Source organism: Micropterus salmoides, unplaced genomic scaffold, assembly GCF_014851395.1.
Source record: "Micropterus salmoides isolate LMB-PRFRI ecotype aquatic unplaced genomic scaffold, ASM1485139v1 Ms_hic_scaffold_1411, whole genome shotgun sequence".
Lineage (NCBI taxonomy): Eukaryota > Metazoa > Chordata > Actinopteri > Centrarchiformes > Centrarchidae > Micropterus > Micropterus salmoides.
The window spans coordinates 24057-47087 of NW_024040499.1; the positions used below are offsets into that span (position 1 = coordinate 24057).

Below are 23031 nucleotides of genomic sequence, written 5' to 3' on the forward strand. Positions count from 1 at the left end.
CTTTTAGCCAAGCTTCATGCCCATATGTGGCGTAACTGGGCGCTCGGCTGAAGGCAGTTAAACTGTCAGCTAAAGAGTTGAACTGTCAGTATTGTAGTTCAGCTAAGTTAGCCCCGAGAATGTTAAAGTGTCGGTCACTGAGCGGTCAGCTAAAGTACAAATCCGTCGTGAAGCTGACATCAATAAAACTGAAGCATTTAAACAAGAGAATCACATGATATCATGGTACCATTGTCGTAGTTGCAGTAGATTCCGATTCGCTGAGGCAGGGGCCAATCCAGCACCTTCGCTCGGTTGTTGTGCTTCGCAGCGAGCGAGCTCTGCAGCCATTGGCTGGCGTGGAGACACCACGAACCAGTGCTCTTCCCTAATTGGTCAAAGCGGCCAAGGCTTGCCCGGTAGGCCACACCCACACTGAATGACTTCCAGTCAGCCAGGGGGCGGAGCTCCCAATAGTGACAGCCGCCACTCATCTCCTGGTCACCTAGGAGACGGAAGAAGAAAAAAAAGTAGAAAACATTAAAAATTTTTACAGTGTTAGATACTAAAATATTTACAAAATGAAATCCAGAGGGAGCAATGGTTGCTTTTAGAACCTATAAAATAAAAGTCTGCCATTCAAATGTATTAGACGTCAAAATAAACAGACAGTAAAATAAAAGCACTTTAATTAAAAATAGTGCTTAAAGTTGACTTTAAATAAAAAACAGTATTTATAATATTATTTAATTTAATGCATAAAAGTGTAAAGTGTTAAAAGTTTGATAAAATGTGTTTTAGATTGACATGATGTGCATATACAACATTTAGTGGCATTGGTTGTGGTATCAGTATGAGGTATTAGTGTAGTAGTACAAAGTGTGCAGTACCCAGCACTGTGTATGACTCTCCAGCGAATCGGTCGCGTCCTGCTCGACTTCCTGCTGTCTTATTGGGTGAGGGCGTGGCGCTTCTGCTGCTGATAAAGTTCAAAAGAAAAACAAGAAAAGGAGAAAGTGAAAGAGTTGTTGTCCACACTCCCCAAGAATAAAGGTGGACAAACAACACGGTGAAACAGCCAATGAGGTCGTGCCAAAGCGATGATGCAGCAGAGAGAAGGATGACAAATCAAACACAAAATATAACTTTAGGTTAGTTTTAAAGACATAAAGCAGCTTAACAAAATAACGTGACTTATAACCAGTTTTACATCAAAACATGTTTTTTATTAGAATAATCACAATAACTGCTCTGTGAACAGTTTAACTTTAAAGTGTTGACATAAAGTTATTAAAATATAACACGAATGAACTGTGTCAACTAAAATATCAATAAAATGTGACCCAATTCAAAAACACAAAGATCTTTTTTCAAACAAGCGCTGATGTGATGTCAGCAGTGATGTTATTGGCTGAATGAAACAAAACATGGCGGATGAAGAAAGTGATTGGTGACACAGTGGTTGCTACTAGTCAGCGATGACAGTTTCTACCTGAGCGTGTCGGAGAGGACGCAGTACGGAGACTATAGAGGGACAAAAAGGTCAGAACACACCAACAGACAGCAGCAGAGAAACAAAATGAGTCATTTCAAAGTCCCAGCAGACATGAACAGCACAAGCCTGACCGCAGATACAGTCTACATTACACCTGGGCAGCTCCATCTGCTGAGGAAGACCATGTGCTGCAATCAAAAGCTCCAGAACAGCGGCTAAATGGACTTACCATTCAACAACAAAAGCTCCCATGATCCTTAGCGGTACCGTGCTATTTTGGATGTTGACACATTTTCTCACCTGCTTTTATTCTCTTTCCCTCTCAGTCTGGGGTCATGACCTTTGACCCCCTGCGGCTCCCAGGTCACCGTGTCACCCTGAACCTTCAGCTCAGCGTGAGCCGTCGCCGCATCAAAGCCAAAATTAAACGCTGCAGTGAAAGAAGAAGGACACGGTGAATATAGATAACAGAAAAGTTATCAGGGGCTCCTGGTCCTAATCATGTTTTTCTCAACAGACACAATAACCTGCTTTGCCTTCTGTCCTCGCCGTTTCATGAGGGACTGAATACCAGAAACACGTGTGTGTAAAATACAAACTTCACAGCAGCACGAACACGGGGATCTTATTCATGATCTATAGGTAAGCATGTTCATATACATGAGCACGTCTCTGCTGCAGATATAACACTATACCTACAGTATATACTCTCACACACACTATACCTACAGTATATACTCTCACACACTATACCTACAGTATATACTCACACACACTATACCTACAGTATATACTCACACACACTATACCTACAGTATATACTCTCACACACACTATACCTACAGTATATACTCTCACACACTATACCTACAGTATATACTCACACACACTATACCTACAGTATATACTCACACACACTATACCTACAGTATATACTCACACACACTATACCTACAGTATATACTCTCACACACTATACCTACAGTATATACTCTCACACACTATACCTACAGTATATACTCACACACACTATACCTACAGTATATACTGTCACACACTATACCTACAGTATATACTCACACACACTATACCTACAGTATATACTGTCACACACTATACCTACAGTATATACTCACACACACTATACCTACAGTATATACAGTCACACACACTATACCTACAGTATATACTCTCAACACTATACCTACAGTATATACTCACACACACTATACCTACAGTATATACTCACACACACTATACCTACAGTATATACTCTCACACACTATACCTACAGTATATACTCACACACACTATACCTACAGTATATACAGTCATACACACTATACCTACAGTATATACTGTCACACACACTATACCTACAGTATATACAGTCATACACACTATACCTACAGTATATACAGTCATACACACTATACCTACAGTATATACTCTCAAACACTATACCTACAGTATATACAGTCATACACACTATACCTACAGTATATACTGTCACACACACTATACCTACAGTATATACAGTCATACACACTATACCTACAGTATATACTCACACACACTATACCTACAGTATATACAGTCATACACTATACCTACAGTATATACTGTCACACACACTATACCTACAGTATATACAGTCATACACACTATACCTACAGTATATACTCACACACACTATACCTACAGTATATACTCACACACACTATACCTACAGTATATACTCACACACACTATACCTACAGTATATACTGTCACACACACTATACCTACAGTATATACTCACACACACTATACCTACAGTATATACAGTCATACACACTATACCTACAGTATATACTCTCAAACACTATACCTACAGTATATACTCACACACACTATACCTACAGTATATACTGTCACACACACTATACCTACAGTATATACTCACACACACTATACCTACAGTATATACAGTCATACACACTATACCTACAGTATATACAGTCATACACACTATACCTACAGTATATACTCACACACACTATACCTACAGTATATACTCTCACACACTATACCTACAGTATATACTGTCACACACACTATACCTACAGTATATACTCTCACACACTATACCTACAGTATATACTCTCACACACTATACCTACAGTATATACTCACACACACTATACCTACAGTATATACAGTCATACACACTATACCTACAGTATATACTCTCACACACTATACCTACAGTATATACTCACACACACTATACCTACAGTATATACTGTCACACACACCTATACCTACAGTATATACTCACACACACACTATACCTACAGTATATACTCACACACACACTATACCTACAGTATATACTCACACACACTATACCTACAGTATATACTCACACACACTATACCTACAGTATATACTGTCACACACACTATACCTACAGTATATACTCACACACACTATACCTACAGTATATACTCTCACACACTATACCTACAGTATATACTCACACACACTATACCTACAGTATATACTCACACACACTATACCTACAGTATATACTCACACACACTATACCTACAGTATATACTGTCACACACACACTATACCTACAGTATATACTCACACACACACTATACCTACAGTATATACTGTCACACACACTATACCTACAGTATATACTCACACACACTATACCTACAGTATATACTCACACACACTATACCTACAGTATACTCACACACACTATACCTACAGTATATACTCACACACACTATACCTACAGTATATACTCTCACACACTATACCTACAGTATATACTCACACACACACTATACCTACAGTATATACTCACACACACTATACCTACAGTATATACTCACACACACACTATACCTACAGTATATACTGTCACACACACTATACCTACAGTATATACTCTCACACACTATACCTACAGTATATACTCTCACACACACTATACCTACAGTATATACTCACACACACACTATACCTACAGTATATACTCACACACACTATACCTACAGTATATACTCACACACACTATACCTACAGTATATACTCACACACTATACCTACAGTATATACTCACACACACACTATACCTACAGTATATACTGTCACACACACACTATACCTACAGTATATACTGTCACACACACACTATACCTACAGTATATACTCACACACACTATACCTACAGTATATACTCACACACACTATACCTACAGTATATACTCACACACACTATACCTACAGTATATACTCACACACACACTATACCTACAGTATATACTGTCACACACTATACCTACAGTATATACTCACACACACTATACCTACAGTATATACTGTCACACACACTATACCTACAGTATATACTCACACACACTATACCTACAGTATATACTCACACACACTATACCTACAGTATATACTCTCACACACTATACCTACAGTATATACTCACACACACACTATACCTACAGTATATACTGTCACACACACTATACCTACAGTATATACTGTCACACACACACTATACCTACAGTATATACTCACACACACTATACCTACAGTATATACTCACACACACTATACCTACAGTATATACTCACACACTATACCTACAGTATACTCACACACACACTATACCTACAGTATATACTGTCACACACACTATACCTACAGTATATACTCTCACACACTATACCTACAGTATATACTCACACACACACTATACCTACAGTATATGTTTGTATATATTATGTAGAAAAACAGTAACTTGTTTCATTCTGTCTATATCGCTCTCGCCCTGAAACGAGGACTTCTAACATTTTTGTCATCTCACTCATGTGTTCACCTCTGGTTTCTATGGCGACGGGTTCAGAGAACTCGCCAGCGGCTGCTTTGTTTCTCGCTCGAACACGAACAACGACGAACCGAGAGTCAAATTTCAGCCCTGAAACAGAAGCACAGGAAGACCACATCACAGTTTAAATAGTCTCCTTGACCCCTCACCTGAGATCTGAGCCCTCACCTCACACCTGACCCCTCCCTGAGATGGTGATTTTTGTCTCTCTGATATCGGGATTTTTTCCCAGCATGTTTCTCCTGCGGCTCTCAGTGAGCTGTCGTGATTTGTTTTTCGGTATTCGAGTTCGTAAAATTCAATTCGTCCGCTGACACCGTCACCATCAGCCTCACAAGCTGGTCGCCAGGCAACCGTGATGGAGTTGTCACGGATGACATAACTGGAGACGTCGATCTCTGGTGCTCTGGGAACTGTGGGAACAGGTCAGATACTGTGAACGAGACGAATCTGGAGCTTTCAACAGTTTCACACTGTCTTCATCTCCAGTGGACTTTGCTCAGTTGTCATGGAAACTGAAGATGTCTGTAATAATAATTTTTTCCGACCATGGCGTGTGTTTGGGGGTGCGTAGCAGACCCAGTCATTGCAAAACTTGATTCTTCTTACCAAGAAAAAGAGGTACTTTCCTGCTCTAACTAATAAATCCCCTCATAAACTGACCAAAGAGAGACAATTTAAAAAAGGTGTTCCTCACCTGGCAGGAACTGAAGTCGTTGAAGCCCCGCCCTCTCTGCGCTGAAGTCAACTGTAAATTGCGACATGTTTTCCGATACCACCAGACGAGTCGTCAGCCGGAAAGCTGGAGCCATAGTTACCCTGGCAACAACAAGTGGCGGGGTTTCAGCGAGGGAGGGTTAGTACTGTTAAGGGGCGTGGCTTAAAGGAAATAATTTCAGAACTGTGATTCATTTGTAAGTCTGAACTTTGACTTGTTAGTTTGAAAGTGTCTGAGAAGACGTGAGGGTAGAAGAGACAGAAAAAAACAGAATCAATATTAAAAAACTAAAACTGACTGTTAAATAAAAATAACACAAACAAATACAATTACAATACAAAAATTAAAATGTGACTAGAACTGAACAGTGACAGTAAACAGGATGAAACACAAAAGCCGTGTCCTAACTGAATGCAAGCGTCGGGTACCATCGGTCCATTACATGATGTCAACAGAGCCCGGACCTGTTTCTGTCAGACAGAGAGGTAACCACTCAAGGAAAAGAATGGTGAGTAAAGTTATGTGCCATCTTTCTACCTTTCTACAATTTCAATATTTTGATGTTTTTTGTGTCCTTCACTGGAACTGGAACCCACAGCAAGTGGTTCTATTATGAAAGCAGTTTCTAGCTTTTTACTATGGCTGCTGCATGGCTGTGTATAGCTGCTACATGGCTGCTACAAGGCTGCTGCATGGCTGTGTATAGTTGCTACATGGCTGCTACAAGGCTGCTGCATGGCTGTGTATAGTTGCTACATGGCTGCTACATGGCTGCTGCATGGCTGCTGCATGGCTGCTGCATGGCTGCTACAAGGCTGCTGCATGGCTGTGTATAGCTGCTACATGGCTGCTACAAGGCTGCTGCATGGCTGTGTATAGTTGCTACATGGCTGCTACATGGCTGCTGCATGGCTGCTGCATGGCTGTGTATAGCTGCTACATGGCTGCTACAAGGCTGCTGCATGGCTGTGTATAGTTGCTACATGGCTGCTACATGGCTGCTACAAGGCTGCTGCATGGCTGTGTATAGCTGCTACATGGCTGCTACAAGGCTGCTGCATGGCTGTGTATAGTTGCTGCATGGCTGCTACATGGCTGCTGCATGGCTGTGTATAGTTGCTACATGGCTGCTACATGGCTGCTGCATGGCTGTGTATAGCTGCTACATGGATGCTACATGGCTGCTGCATGGCTATGTATAGCTGCTACATGGCTGCTACAAGGCTGCTGCATGGCTGTGTATAGTGCTACATGGCTGCTACAAGGCTACTGCATGGCTGTGTATAGTTGCTACATGGCTGCTACATGGCTGCTGCATGGCTGTGTATAGCTGCTACATGGCTGCTACATGGCTGCTGCATGGCTGTGTATAGCTGCTACATGGCTGCTACAAGGCTGCTGCATGGCTGTGTATAGTTGCTACATGGCTGCTACATGGCTGCTGCATGGCTATGTATAGCTGCTACATGGCTGCTACAAGGCTGCTGCATGGCTGTGTATAGTTGCTACATGGCTGCTACATGGCTGCTGCATGGCTGTGTATAGTTGCTACATGGCTGCTACATGGCTGCTACATGGCTGCTACAAGGCTGCTGCATGGCTGTGTATAGTTGCTACATGGCTGCTACATGGCTGCTGCATGGCTGTGGAAAGCTGCTACATGGCTGCCCATGGCTGTGGATAGCTGCTACAAGGCTGCTGCATGGCTGTGTATAGTTGCTGCATGGCTGCTACAAGGCTGCTGCATGGCTGTGTATAGTTGCTACATGGCTGCTACAAGGCTGCTGCATGGCTGTGGATAGCTGCTACATGGCTGCTGTATGGCTGCGTATAGCTGCTACATGGCTGCTGCATGGCTGTGTATAGCTTCTACAAGGCTGCTGCATTGCTGTGTATAGCTGCTACATGGCTGCTGCATGGCTGTGTATAGCTGCTACATGGCTGCTACAAGGCTGCTGCATGGCTGCTGCATGGCTGTGTATAGTTGCTACATGGCTGCTACAAGGCTGCTGGATGGCTGCTGCATGGCTGCTGGATGGCTGCTACATGGCTGTGTATAGCTGCTACAAGGCTGTTACATGGCTGCTACATGGCTGTGTATAGTTGCTACATGGCTGCTGCATGGCTGCTGCATGGCTGTGTATAGTTGCTACATGGCTGCTACATGGCTGCTGGATGGCTGCTGCATGGCTGCTGGATGGCTGCTACATGGCTGTGTATAGCTGCTACAAGGCTGTTACATGGCTGCTACATGGCTGTGTATAGTTGCTACATGGCTGCTGCATGGCTGCTGCATGGCTGTGTATAGTTGCTACATGGCTGCTACATGGCTGCTGGATGGCTGCTGCATGGCTGTGTATAGCTGCTACAAGGCTGTTACATGGCTGCTACATGGCTGTGTATAGTTGCTACATGGCTGCTGCATGGCTGCTGCATGGCTGTGTATAGTTGCTACATGGCTGCTACATGGCTGCTGGATGGCTGCTGCATGGCTGCTGGATGGCTGCTACATGGCTGTGTATAGCTGCTACAAGGCTGCTACAAGGCTGCTGCATGGCTGTGTATAGTTGCTACATGGCTGCTACAAGGCTGCTGCATGGCTGTGTATAGTTGCTACATGGCTGCTACATGGCTGCTGCATGGCTGCTGCATGGCTGCTGCATGGCTGCTACAAGGCTGCTGCATGGCTGTGTATAGCTGCTACATGGCTGCTACAAGGCTGCTGCATGGCTGTGTATAGTTGCTACATGGCTGCTACATGGCTGCTGCATGGCTGCTGCATGGCTGTGTATAGCTGCTACATGGCTGCTACAAGGCTGCTGCATGGCTGTGTATAGTTGCTACATGGCTGCTACATGGCTGCTACAAGGCTGCTGCATGGCTGTGTATAGCTGCTACATGGCTGCTACAAGGCTGCTGCATGGCTGTGTATAGTTGCTGCATGGCTGCTACATGGCTGCTGCATGGCTGTGTATAGTTGCTACATGGCTGCTACATGGCTGCTGCATGGCTGTGTATAGCTGCTACATGGATGCTACATGGCTGCTGCATGGCTATGTATAGCTGCTACATGGCTGCTACAAGGCTGCTGCATGGCTGTGTATAGTTGCTACATGGCTGCTACAAGGCTACTGCATGGCTGTGTATAGTTGCTACATGGCTGCTACATGGCTGCTGCATGGCTGTGTATAGCTGCTACATGGCTGCTACATGGCTGCTGCATGGCTGTGTATAGCTGCTACATGGCTGCTACAAGGCTGCTGCATGGCTGTGTATAGTTGCTACATGGCTGCTACATGGCTGCTGCATGGCTATGTATAGCTGCTACATGGCTGCTACAAGGCTGCTGCATGGCTGTGTATAGTTGCTACATGGCTGCTACATGGCTGCTGCATGGCTGTGTATAGTTGCTACATGGCTGCTACATGGCTGCTACATGGCTGCTACAAGGCTGCTGCATGGCTGTGTATAGTTGCTACATGGCTGCTACATGGCTGCTGCATGGCTGTGGAAAGCTGCTACATGGCTGCTCCATGGCTGTGGATAGCTGCTACAAGGCTGCTGCATGGCTGTGTATAGTTGCTGCATGGCTGCTACAAGGCTGCTGCATGGCTGTGTATAGTTGCTACATGGCTGCTACAAGGCTGCTGCATGGCTGTGGATAGCTGCTACATGGCTGCTGTATGGCTGCGTATAGCTGCTACATGGCTGCTGCATGGCTGTGTATAGCTTCTACAAGCTGCTGCATTGCTGTGTATAGCTGCTACATGGCTGCTGCATGGCTGTGTATAGCTGCTACATGGCTGCTACAAGGCTGCTGCATGGCTGCTGCATGGCTGTGTATAGTTGCTACATGGCTGCTACAAGGCTGCTGGATGGCTGCTGCATGCTGCTGGATGGCTGCTACATGGCTGTGTATAGCTGCTACAAGGCTGTTACATGGCTGCTACATGGCTGTGTATAGTTGCTACATGGCTGCTGCATGGCTGCTGCATGGCTGTGTATAGTTGCTACATGGCTGCTACATGGCTGCTGGATGGCTGCTGCATGGCTGCTGGATGGCTGCTACATGGCTGTGTATAGCTGCTACAAGGCTGTTACATGGCTGCTACATGGCTGTGTATAGTTGCTACATGGCTGCTGCATGGCTGCTGCATGGCTGTGTATAGTTGCTACATGGCTGCTACATGGCTGCTGGATGGCTGCTGCATGGCTGTGTATAGCTGCTACAAGGCTGTTACATGGCTGCTACATGGCTGTGTATAGTTGCTACATGGCTGCTGCATGGCTGCTGCATGGCTGTGTATAGTTGCTACATGGCTGCTACATGGCTGCTGGATGGCTGCTGCATGGCTGCTGGATGGCTGCTACATGGCTGTGTATAGCTGCTACAAGGCTGTTACATGGCTGCTACATGGCTGTGTATAGTTGCTACATGGCTGCTGCATGGCTGCTGCATGGCTGTGTATAGTTGCTACATGGCTGCTACATGGCTGCTGGATGGCTGCTGCATGGCTGCTACATGGCTGCTGCATGGCTGCTGCATGGCTGTGTATAGCTGCTACATGGCTGCTACATGGCTGCTGCATGGCTGCGTATAGTTGCTACATGGCTGCTACATGGCTGCTGGATGGCTGCTGCATGGCTGCTGGATGGCTGCTGCATGGCTGTGTATAGTTGCTACATGGCTGCTGCATGGCTGTGTATAGCTGCTACATGGCTGCTGCATGGCTGCTGCATGGCTGTGTATAACTGCTACATGGCTGCTGGATGGCTGGCATGGCTGTGTATAACTGCTACATGGCTGCTGGATGGCTGCTGCATGGCTGTGTATAGCTGCTACATGGCTGCTGCATGGCTGCTGGATGGCGGCTGCATGGCTGCTGCATGGCTGCTGCATGGCTGCTACATGGCTGCTGCATGGCTGTGTATAGCTGCTACATGGCTGCTACATGGCTGCTACAAGGCTGCTGCATGGCTGTGTATAGCTGCTACATGGCTGCTACAAGGCTGCTGCATGGCTGTGTATAGTTGCTACATGGCTGCTACAAGGCTGCTGCATGGCTGTGTATAGTTGCTACATGGCTGCTACATGGCTGCTGCATGGCTGCTGCATGGCTGCTGCATGGCTGCTACAAGGCTGCTGCATGGCTGTGTATAGCTGCTACATGGCTGCTACAAGGCTGCTGCATGGCTGTGTATAGTTGCTACATGGCTGCTACATGGCTGCTGCATGGCTGCTGCTGGCTGTGTATAGCTGCTACATGGCTGCTACAAGGCTGCTGCATGGCTGTGTATAGTTGCTACATGGCTGCTACATGGCTGCTACAAGGCTGCTGCATGGCTGTGTATAGCTGCTACATGGCTGCTACAAGGCTGCTGCATGGCTGTGTATAGTTGCTGCATGGCTGCTACATGGCTGCTGCATGGCTGTGTATAGTTGCTACATGGCTGCTACATGGCTGCTGCATGGCTGTGTATAGCTGCTACATGGATGCTACATGGCTGCTGCATGGCTATGTATAGCTGCTACATGGCTGCTACAAGGCTGCTGCATGGCTGTGTATAGTTGCTACATGGCTGCTACAAGGCTACTGCATGGCTGTGTATAGTTGCTACATGGCTGCTACATGGCTGCTGCATGGCTGTGTATAGCTGCTACATGGCTGCTACATGGCTGCTGCATGGCTGTGTATAGCTGCTACATGGCTGCTACAAGGCTGCTGCATGGCTGTGTATAGTTGCTACATGGCTGCTACATGGCTGCTGCATGGCTATGTATAGCTGCTACATGGCTGCTACAAGGCTGCTGCATGGCTGTGTATAGTTGCTACATGGCTGCTACATGGCTGCTGCATGGCTGTGTATAGTTGCTACATGGCTGCTACATGGCTGCTACATGGCTGCTACAAGGCTGCTGCATGGCTGTGTATAGTTGCTACATGGCTGCTACATGGCTGCTGCATGGCTGTGGAAAGCTGCTACATGGCTGCTCCATGGCTGTGGATAGCTGCTACAGGCTGCTGCATGGCTGTGTATAGTTGCTGCATGGCTGCTACAAGGCTGCTGCATGGCTGTGTATAGTTGCTACATGGCTGCTACAAGGCTGCTGCATGGCTGTGGATAGCTGCTACATGGCTGCTGTATGGCTGCGTATAGCTGCTACATGGCTGCTGCATGGCTGTGTATAGCTTCTACAAGGCTGCTGCATTGCTGTGTATAGCTGCTACATGGCTGCTGCATGGCTGTGTATAGCTGCTACATGGCTGCTACAAGGCTGCTGCATGGCTGCTGCATGGCTGTGTATAGTTGCTACATGGCTGCTACAAGGCTGCTGGATGGCTGCTGCATGGCTGCTGGATGGCTGCTACATGGCTGTGTATAGCTGCTACAAGGCTGTTACATGGCTGCTACATGGCTGTGTATAGTTGCTACATGGCTGCTGCATGGCTGCTGCATGGCTGTGTATAGTTGCTACATGGCTGCTACATGGCTGCTGGATGGCTGCTGCATGGCTGCTGGATGGCTGCTACATGGCTGTGTATAGCTGCTACAAGGCTGTTACATGGCTGCTACATGGCTGTGTATAGTTGCTACATGGCTGCTGCATGGCTGCTGCATGGCTGTGTATAGTTGCTACATGGCTGCTACATGGCTGCTGGATGGCTGCTGCATGGCTGTGTATAGCTGCTACAAGGCTGTTACATGGCTGCTACATGGCTGTGTATAGTTGCTACATGGCTGCTGCATGGCTGCTGCATGGCTGTGTATAGTTGCTACATGGCTGCTACATGGCTGCTGGATGGCTGCTGCATGGCTGCTGGATGGCTGCTACATGGCTGTGTATAGCTGCTACAAGGCTGTTACATGGCTGCTACATGGCTGTGTATAGTTGCTACATGGCTGCTGCATGGCTGCTGCATGGCTGTGTATAGTTGCTACATGGCTGCTACATGGCTGCTGGATGGCTGCTGCATGGCTGCTACATGGCTGCTGCATGGCTGCTGCATGGCTGTGTATAGCTGCTACATGGCTGCTACATGGCTGCTGCATGGCTGCGTATAGTTGCTACATGGCTGCTACATGGCTGCTGGATGGCTGCTGCATGGCTGCTGGATGGCTGCTGCATGGCTGTGTATAGTTGCTACATGGCTGCTGCATGGCTGTGTATAGCTGCTACATGGCTGCTGCATGGCTGCTGCATGGCTGTGTATAACTGCTACATGGCTGCTGGATGGCTGGCATGGCTGTGTATAACTGCTACATGGCTGCTGGATGGCTGCTGCATGGCTGTGTATAGCTGCTACATGGCTGCTGCATGGCTGCTGGATGGCGGCTGCATGGCTGCTGCATGGCTGCTGCATGGCTGCTACATGGCTGCTGCATGGCTGTGTATAGCTGCTACATGGCTGCTACAAGGCTGCTGCATGGCTGTGTATAGCTGCTACATGGCTGCTACATGGCTGTGTATAGCTGCTACATGGCTGCTGCATGGCTGTGTATAGCTGCTGCATGGCTGCTGCATGGCTGCTGGATGGCTGCTGCATGGCTGTGTATAGCTGCTACATGGCTGCTGCATGGCTGCTGCATGGCTGCTGCATGGCTGCTGCATGGCTGTGTATAACTGCTACATGGCCGCTACATGGCTGCTACATGGCTGCTGCATGGCTGCTGCATTGCTGTGTATAGCTGCTACATGGCTGCTGCATGGCTGCTGCATGGCTGTGTATAGTTGCTGCATGGCTGTGTATAGCTGCTACAAGGCTGCTGCATTGCTGTGTATAGCTGCTACATGGCTGCTGCATGGTTGTGTATAACTGCTACATGGCCGCTACATGGCTGCTACATGGCTGCTGCATGGCTGCTGCATGGCTGCTGCATGGCTGTGTATAACTGCTACATGGCCGCTACATGGCTGCTACATGGCTGCTGCATGGCTGCTGCATGGCTGTGTATAGCTGGTACATGGCTGGTACATGGCTGCTGCATGGCTGTGTATAGCTGCTACATGGCTGCTGCATGGCTGCTGCATGGCTGCTGCATGGCTGTGTATAGCTGCTACATGGCTGCTGCATGGCTGCTGCATGGCTGCTGCATGGCTGTGTATAGCTGCTACATGGCTGCTGCATGGCTGCTACATGGCTGCTGCATGGCTGCTGCATGGCTGCTGCATGGCTGTGTATAGCTGCTACATGGCTGCTGCATGGCTGTGTATAACTGCTACATGGCTGCTACAAGGCTGCTGCATGGCTGTGTATAGTTGCTGCATGGCTGCTGCATGGCTGCTGCATGGCTGCTGCATGGCTGTGTATAGTTGCTACATGGCTGCTACATGGCTGCTGCATGGCTGTGTATAGCTGCTACATGGCTGCTACAAGGCTGCTGCATGGCTGTGTATAGCTGCTACATGGCTGCTACATGGCTGCTGCATGGCTGTGTATAGTTGCTACATGGCTGCTACATGGCTGCTGCATGGCTGTGTATAGTTGCTACATGGCTGCTGCATGGCTGTGTATAGTTGCTACATGGCTGCTACATGGCTGCTGCATGGCTGCGTATAGCTGCTACATGGCTGCTGCATGGCTGTGTATAGCTGCTACATGGCTGCTGCATGGCTGCGTATAGCTGCTACATGGCTGCTGCATGGCTGTGTATAGCTGTTACATGGCTGCTGCATGGCTGTGTATAGCTGTTACATGGCTGCTACATGGCTGCTGGATGGCTGCTGCATGGCTGCTACATGGCTGCAACATGGCTGCTGCATGGCTGCTGCATGGCTACGTATAGCTGCTACATGGCTGCTACATGGCTGCTGCATGGCTGCGTATAGTTGCTACATGGCTGCTACATGGCTGTGTATAGCTGCTACAAGGCTGCTGCATTGCTGTGTATAGTTGCTACATGGCTGCTGCATGGCTGTGTATAGCTGCTACATGGCTGCTACATGGCTGCTGCATGGCTGCGTATAGCTGCTACATGGCTGCTACAAGGCTGCTGCATGGCTGTGTATAGCTGCTGCATGGCTGCTGCATGGCTGCTGCATGGCTGTGTATAGTTGCTACATGGCTGTGTATAGCTGCTGCATGGCTGCTGCATGGCTGCTGCATGGCTGTGTATAGTTGCTACATGGCTGCTACATGGCTGCTGCATGGCTGTGTATAGCTGCTACATGGCTGCTACATGGCTGCTGCATGGCTGCGTATAGTTGCTACAAGGCTGCTGCATGGCTGTGTATAGCTGCTACAAGGCTGCTGCATTGCTGTGTATAGTTGCTACATGGCTGCTGCATGGCTGTGTATAGCTGCTACATGGCTGCTACATGGCTGCTGCATGGCTGCGTATAGCTGCTACATGGCTGCTACAAGGCTGCTGCATGGCTGTGTATAGCTGCTGCATGGCTGCTGCATGGCTGCTGCATGGCTGTGTATAGTTGCTACATGGCTGTGTATAGCTGCTACATGGCTGCTACATGGCTGCTGCATGGCTGTGTATAGTTGCTACATGGCTGCTACATGGCTGCTGCATGGCTGTGTATAGCTGCTACATGGCTGCTACATGGCTGCTGCATGGCTGCGTATAGTTGCTACAAGGCTGCTGCATGGCTGTGTATAGTTGCTACATGGCTGCTACATGGCTGCTGCATGGCTGCTGCATGGCTGTGTATAGCTGCTACATGGCTGCTACAAGGCTGCTGCATGGCTGTGTATAGTTGCTACATGGCTGCTACATGGCTGCTGCATGGCTGTGTATAGCTGCTACATGGCTGTGTATAGCTGCTACATAGCTGTGTATAGCTGCTACATGGCTGCTGCATGGCTGTGTATAGCTGTGTATAGCTGTGTATAGCTGCTACATGGCTGCTGCATGGCTGCTGCATGGCTGCTACAAGGCTGCTGCATGGCTGCTACATGGCTTTGTATAGCTGCTACATGGCTGCTGAATGGCTGTGGATAGCTGCTACATGGCTGCTGCATGGCTGTGGAAAGCTGCTACATGGCTGCTCCATGGCTGTGGATAGCTGCTACAAGGCTGCTGCATGGCTGTGTATAGTTGCTGCATGGCTGCTACAAGGCTGCTGCATGGCTGTGTATAGTTGCTACATGGCTGCTACAAGGCTGCTGCATGGCTGTGGATAGCTGCTACATGGCTGCTGTATGGCTGCGTATAGCTGCTACATGGCTGCTGCATGGCTGTGTATAGCTTCTACAAGGCTGCTGCATTGCTGTGTATAGCTGCTACATGGCTGCTGCATGGCTGTGTATAGCTGCTACATGGCTGCTACAAGGCTGCTGCATGGCTGCTGCATGGCTGTGTATAGTTGCTACATGGCTGCTACAAGGCTGCTGGATGGCTGCTGCATGGCTGCTGGATGGCTGCTACATGGCTGTGTATAGCTGCTACAAGGCTGTTACATGGCTGCTACATGGCTGTGTATAGTTGCTACATGGCTGCTGCATGGCTGCTGCATGGCTGTGTATAGTTTCTACATGGCTGCTACATGGCTGCTGGATGGCTGCTACATGGCTGTGTATAGCTGCTACAAGGCTGTTACATGGCTGCTACATGGCTGTGTATAGTTGCTACATGGCTGCTGCATGGCTGCTGCATGGCTGTGTATAGTTGCTACATGGCTGCTACATGGCTGCTGGATGGCTGCTGCATGGCTGTGTATAGCTGCTACAAGGCTGTTACATGGCTGCTACATGGCTGTGTATAGTTGCTACATGGCTGCTGCATGGCTGCTGCATGGCTGTGTATAGTTGCTACATGGCTGCTACATGGCTGCTGGATGGCTGCTGCATGGCTGCTGGATGGCTGCTACATGGCTGTGTATAGCTGCTACAAGGCTGTTACATGGCTGCTACATGGCTGTGTATAGTTGCTACATGGCTGCTGCATGGCTGCTGCATGGCTGTGTATAGTTGCTACATGGCTGCTACATGGCTGCTGGATGGCTGCTGCATGGCTGCTACATGGCTGCTGCATGGCTGCTGCATGGGTGTGTATAGCTGCTACATGGCTGCTACATGGCTGCTGCATGGCTGCGTATAGTTGCTACATGGCTGCTACATGGCTGCTGGATGGCTGCTGCATGGCTGCTGGATGGCTGCTGCATGGCTGTGTATAGTTGCTACATGGCTGCTGCATGGCTGTGTATAGCTGCTACAAGGCTGTTACATGGCTGCTACATGGCTGTGTATAGTTGCTACATGGCTGCTGCATGGCTGCTACATGGCTGTGTATAGTTGCTACATGGCTGCTACATGGCTGCTGGATGGCTGCTACATGGCTGTGTATAGCTGCTACAAGGCTGTTACATGGCTGCTACATGGCTGTGTATAGTTGCTACATGGCTGCTGCATGGCTGCTGCATGGCTGTGTATAGTTGCTACATGGCTGCTACATGGCTGCTGGATGGCTGCTGCATGGCTGCTGCATGGCTGTGTATAGCTGCTACAAGGCTGTTACATGGCTGCTACATGGCTGTGTATAGTTGCTACATGGCTGCTGCATGGCTGCTGCATGGCTGTGTATAGTTGCTACATGGCTGCTACATGGCTGCTGGATGGCTGCTGCATGGCTGCTGGATGGCTGCTACATGGCTGTGTATAGCTGCTACAAGGCTGTTACATGGCTGCTACATGGCTGTGTATAGTTGCTACATGGCTGCTGCATGGCTGCTGCATGGCTGTGTATAGTTGCTACATGGCTGCTACATGGCTGCTGGATGGCTGCTGCATGGCTGCTACATGGCTGCTGCATGGCTGCTGCATGGGTGTGTATAGCTGCTACATGGCTGCTACATGGCTGCTGCATGGCTGCGTATAGTTGCTACATGGCTGCTACATGGCTGCTGGATGGCTGCTGCATGGCTGCTGGATGGCTGCTGCATGGCTGTGTATAGTTGCTACATGGCTGCTGCATGGCTGTGTATAGCTGCTACATGGCTGCTGCATGGCTGTGTATAACTGCTACATGGCTGCTGGATGGCTGCTGCATGGCTGTGTATAGCTGCTGCATGGCTGCTGCATGGCTGCTGGATGGCGGCTGCATGGCTGCTGCATGGCTGCTGCATGGCTGCTGCATGGCTGCTACATGGCTGCTACATGGCTGCTGCATGGCTGCTGGATGGCGGCTGCATGGCTGCTGCATGGCTGCTACATGGCTGCTGCATGGCTGCTGCATGGCTGTGTATAGCTGCTACATGGCTGCTGCATGGCTGTGTATAGCTGCTACATGGCTGCTACATGGCTGCTACATGGCTGTGTATAGCTGCTACATGGCTGCTACGTGGCTGCTACATGGCTGTGTATAATTGCTACATGGCTGCTGGATGGCTGCTGCATGGCTGTGTATAGCTGCTACATGGCTGCTGCATGGCTGCTGGATGGCGGCTGCATGGCTGCTGCATGGCTGCTACATGGCTGCTGCATGGCTGCTGCATGGCTGCTACGTGGCTGCTACATGGCTGCTACATGGCTGCTGCATGGCTGCTGCATGGCTGCTATGTGGCTGCTGCATGGCTGCTGCATGGCTGCTGCATGGCTGTGTATAGCTGCTACATGGCTGCTACGTGGCTGCTACATGGCTGTGTATAGCTGCTACATTGCTAAAACACTGATTGTCTCATTGACGGTCGCCTCATTGCATTCAGTCAGGACACACTGAAAGACAAAATATCTCATACCTTTCTTTGATTTGTTTTGCAGCCTGTAAGAGAAAACAGATAAAATTCACCTTAAATAGGGGAGTTGTAATGGGGCAGTGGAAAAGACACATTCCTTTGGTGGGAGAGACCTGGGTTCAATCCCCCACTGTGACACATCCACCATTGTGTCCCTGAGCAAGACACTTAACGCCTAGTTGCTCCAGAGGCGTGCGACCTCTGATATACATAGCAATTGTAAGTCGCTTTGGATAAAAGCATCATCTAAATGAATTTTTTTGCTTGTTACTACTTTTTTTTTACGCTTAATAGTGAATGAATCATGATTTCAGACACTTTGTATTTCTTCATCTTCCCCCAATCCTACCTTTAGGAATTCTTCTTCGTTGGTGATGGTCAGCGTTTGATTTGCAAACTCAAGCAGTTCTTCACACGACAGCAGAGCAAACTTTCCCTCCGACAGCTGCTTCTGAAAATCACAAACAAGTCTGATAAGTACTATAGAAAACTAACTAATGAATGAACTATCAGAGAACACCTGAGTTCATTGAAGCAGCTATGTTCTCAGTTGGTAGAGTGGATCATCCACTGATCACAGGATTAGTGGTTCGATTCCCCGGCTCCTCCTGACTACATGTCAAAGTGTCTTTGGGCCAGACACTGAACCCTGGACTGATCCTGACGGTCAGACCAGCAGCTTGGTGCCATTAGTGAGTGATTCTAGATAAGTGTTATTTAAATGTGCTAGAAATTAAAAATACCTTGAGTGGGAAAATGAGAAATTATTTTCTTTCTGCAAATTTAATAATTTTCTTTCAATGTTCTCCTTTTATAATATTAGAACATAAAATATTAAAATTTTAAAGGTTTTCTAACACATTAAAAATATTTACTTTGCCTCAAGTTTGACATGTCATTAGTAATTCATATCTTTTAACTCCTACATAAAATGCATTCTGATCCCTACATAATTTTAAAATAAGATAACAAACAGAAGTTTAAAAAAATATAATCAAACAACCAAATCAACAAAATGAAAAAAGTTTAAGTTAAACAAAAGCTTCTTTACATGAAGCTCCGCCTCTTTCCTCTGCTTCTCCTCTTTAATGATGCCACAAAGCTCTGCCTCCTTCTCCTCTAGGGCGGAGCGGAGCTGCTCAAGTTCCGCCTCCAGCTCTGACATCACCTTACATGACTCCACCTGATTGGACAAACAAAGTTTACTTAAGTTTTTATTTATTATTTTTTTCTCTCCCTCCTCTCAAAGCCCTGTCAGCCAATCAGCTGCTGACCTGCAGTCCAGTCAGTGTGTTGTCAACTGTTTCCAGGAAGTTTTGGAGTTCTTCGTTCTTATTGGTTAATGTGCTGATGATCCTGCGAAGAGCTTCCTGTTTAACACACAAACATATGTTTTTTAGTTTAAAAACAAAATTCAGTTTTTTTGAAGTGTAACAGATTTGATTTTAAGAATGTAACACATGCTGTAGTTTAACTGTGCTGTAGTTTAACTGTGCTGTAGTTTGACAGTGTTGTTTGACAGTGTTGTTTGACAGTGTTGTTTGACAGGGTAGTAGTTTGACAGTGCTATAGTTTAACTGTGTAGTAGTTTGACAGTGCAGTACAGTAGTTTGACAGTGCAGTGCGGTAGTTTGACAGTGCAGTGCAGTAGTTTGACAGTGCAGTGCAGTAGTTTGACAGTGTAGTAGTTTGACAGTGCAGTACAATAGTTTGAATATGCAGTGCAGTAGTCTGGCAGTGCAGTAGTTTGACAGTGCAGTGCGGTAGTTTGACAGTGCAGTGCAGTAGTTTGGCAGTGCAGTGCAGTAGTTTGACAGTGCAGTGCGGTAGTTTGACAGTGCAGTGCAGTAGTTTGGCAGTGCAGTGCGGTAGTTTGACAGTGTAGTAGTTTGACAGTGCAGTACAATAGTTTGAATATGCAGTGCAGTAGTCTGGCAGTGCAGTAGTTTGACAGTGCAGTGCGGTAGTTTGACAGTGCAGTGCAGTAGTTTGACAGTACAGTGCGGTAGTTTGACAGTGTAGTAGTTTGACAGTGCAGTACAATAGTTTGAATATGCAGTGCAGTAGTCTGACAGTGCAGTGCGGTAGTTTAACAGTGTAGTAGTTTGACAGTGCAGTGCGGTAGTTTGACAGTGTAGTAGTTTGACAGTGCAGTACAATAGTTTGACAATGCAAAGCAGGAGTTTAACAGTGCAGTAGTTTGACAGTGCAGTGCATATCTGCCTGTATCATGTGGTTGTATTTGCATATGTGTGTCTTGTACATGAAGCACTGTGTAACTGAACTGTGATTAAAATTAAAAATAATAATTGTTATTAAACAGATGTGAGGCTTCAGGTAACAAACTACAGCTTTGTGTCTGCTGCAAGTGAGCTGTGTGTTTATCAGATCAGCAGCATCACTCAGGTGTGACCTGACGCACTCACAGCTGTGACAAGGTGCACCTTGATGCCAGGTGTGCGCATGCTCAGAGAGAGGGAGACAGAGAGAGAGTGAGAGAGAGACCTGCAGAGACAAACACCTAAACTGTATTTAAATAATTTTATTCAGACTGATTCTGACTCGACCAGAGAGGGGGGGGGGGGGGGGGGGGGTGGAGGCTGCTAACAGCTAGCAGCTAGCTAATCCTCTCTCTCTTTCTCTGTCTGTGTCTCTGTCCGCCGACAATCGGATAATATCGATCATGGATTGATCAGAGTCTTACCTTCTGAGTGTCCATCACCTGAGAGAGAGAGACAGAGACAGAGACAGAGAGAGAGAGAGAGAGAGAGAGAGAGAGAGGGGAGACCAGAGGGGGACGGAGCCACTGACTGGAAGTGACTTCACAATACACGTCATCACACACCCACTTCCGGCCTGGAGTGTCAAAATAAGAATCGTAAAATAAGTAAAGTTGGCCCATAAAAGAGAGGTTTACAGGAGATCGTTTTTGCCTTTGTTGTGTTTTTATTCTTATTTTCTCGTATTTTGTTGTGTTTGGTTAGTGTTTATGCTGCTAAACAGAAGTTCATTGTTGTGAGCACAATCACATCAAATATACACGGTATTGTGTGTATTTATATAAAGTACTGTACATGCACTTTAGGCAGGTGTGGAGAAGATGCTATAAAGTAAGAATACTTCTACTTTGCGGTACTTTTACCTCAGTAAATAATCCGAGTAGTTTACACATGCGCGCGCACACAGACACAAGATGGCGGACCGCGGCAGCAGCAGTTTCTCCACAACAAAAAGGCCGATGTAAAAGTTCTCCCGGACTTTGGTAAACTCCACTTTCCCATTCTGACCGGAGACATGAGCGGCCTCTGCCGCCTCTAACGCCTCGTTTAACGGCCGCCGGTGTTTCCCCGGTGATGTCCGCGTGAATCCGCCGACCGAAGAGGATATTAGTCATTTTCTCAAAACTGGCAAGGTAAGAACGGCCGTGCGGTTAGCTTAGCTTCATGCTAACTGTTTGTTTTGGTTGGAGGTCGGTGTTTGGACGGGTCTGTGGGCAGACCGGGGCCGGGTACCGGGTTTAACCGGAGCTGGAGGAGGAACGCGGTGTTTGTGGAACCGACTGGCTGTGGATGTTTCTGGGTGTGTTGTGCTAAAGTGACGGTAAAGTAACGTTAGCGGGTCAGCCACAGCCGGACTGTTAGCTAACGTTAGCTAACTGCTATGGTCACAGGGCATGTACACGGATACTGTGTACTACTACAGTAGTATTACAGATACTAATACTGCCTACTGTTACAGCACAACACTACTGCAGTAACGTTACTACAAATACTAATGCCTACTGTTACAGTACAACACTACTGCAGTGCTACAAATACTAACACTGCCTACTGTTACTGCAGAGTACTACTACATTCAATTCAGTTTTATTTATATAGCGCCAAATCACAACAACAGTTCTTTCACAGCGCTTTTCATAAAAGAGCAGGTCTAGACCGTACTCTATGATGCTATTTACAGAAGCCCAACAGTTCCCACCAAGAGCAAGCACTAGGCGACAGAGGCACGGAAAAACTTCCTTTAAGAGACAGAAACCTCGAGCAGAACCATGGCTCAGGGTGGGCGGCCATCTGCCTCGACTGGGGGGGAGGCGGTCCTTGAAATTTGCATGTCCTGATCAAAGATAACTCCAAGATTCCTCACAGTGGTGCTGGAGGCCAGGGCGATGCCATCAAGGGAAACTATATGTTTAGATAATGCGTCACGGAGGTGCTTAGGCCCCAGAGCAATAACTTCAGTTTTATCTGAGT

At 47.5% G+C, this 23031-nt stretch overlaps 1 protein-coding gene across 1 annotated transcript in view; it reads right to left on the reverse strand.

Annotated features, from left to right (window-relative positions):
* Positions 1-21715, reverse strand: part of LOC119903244 (FSD1-like protein) — a 28951-nt gene extending 7236 nt beyond the window's left edge. Inside the window, 12 exon segments of the mRNA XM_038719449.1 lie at positions 230-484; positions 870-958; positions 1775-1904; positions 5370-5468; positions 5565-5597; positions 5600-5791; positions 6076-6197; positions 18785-18807; positions 19131-19232; positions 19833-19964; positions 20056-20151; positions 21486-21715. Coding sequence (XP_038575377.1) covers positions 230-484; positions 870-958; positions 1775-1904; positions 5370-5468; positions 5565-5597; positions 5600-5791; positions 6076-6197; positions 18785-18807; positions 19131-19232; positions 19833-19964; positions 20056-20151; positions 21486-21683 — 1471 coding nt within the window. The 5' untranslated portion in view covers positions 21684-21715.
* Between the last annotated feature and the right edge of the window lie 1316 nt (positions 21716-23031).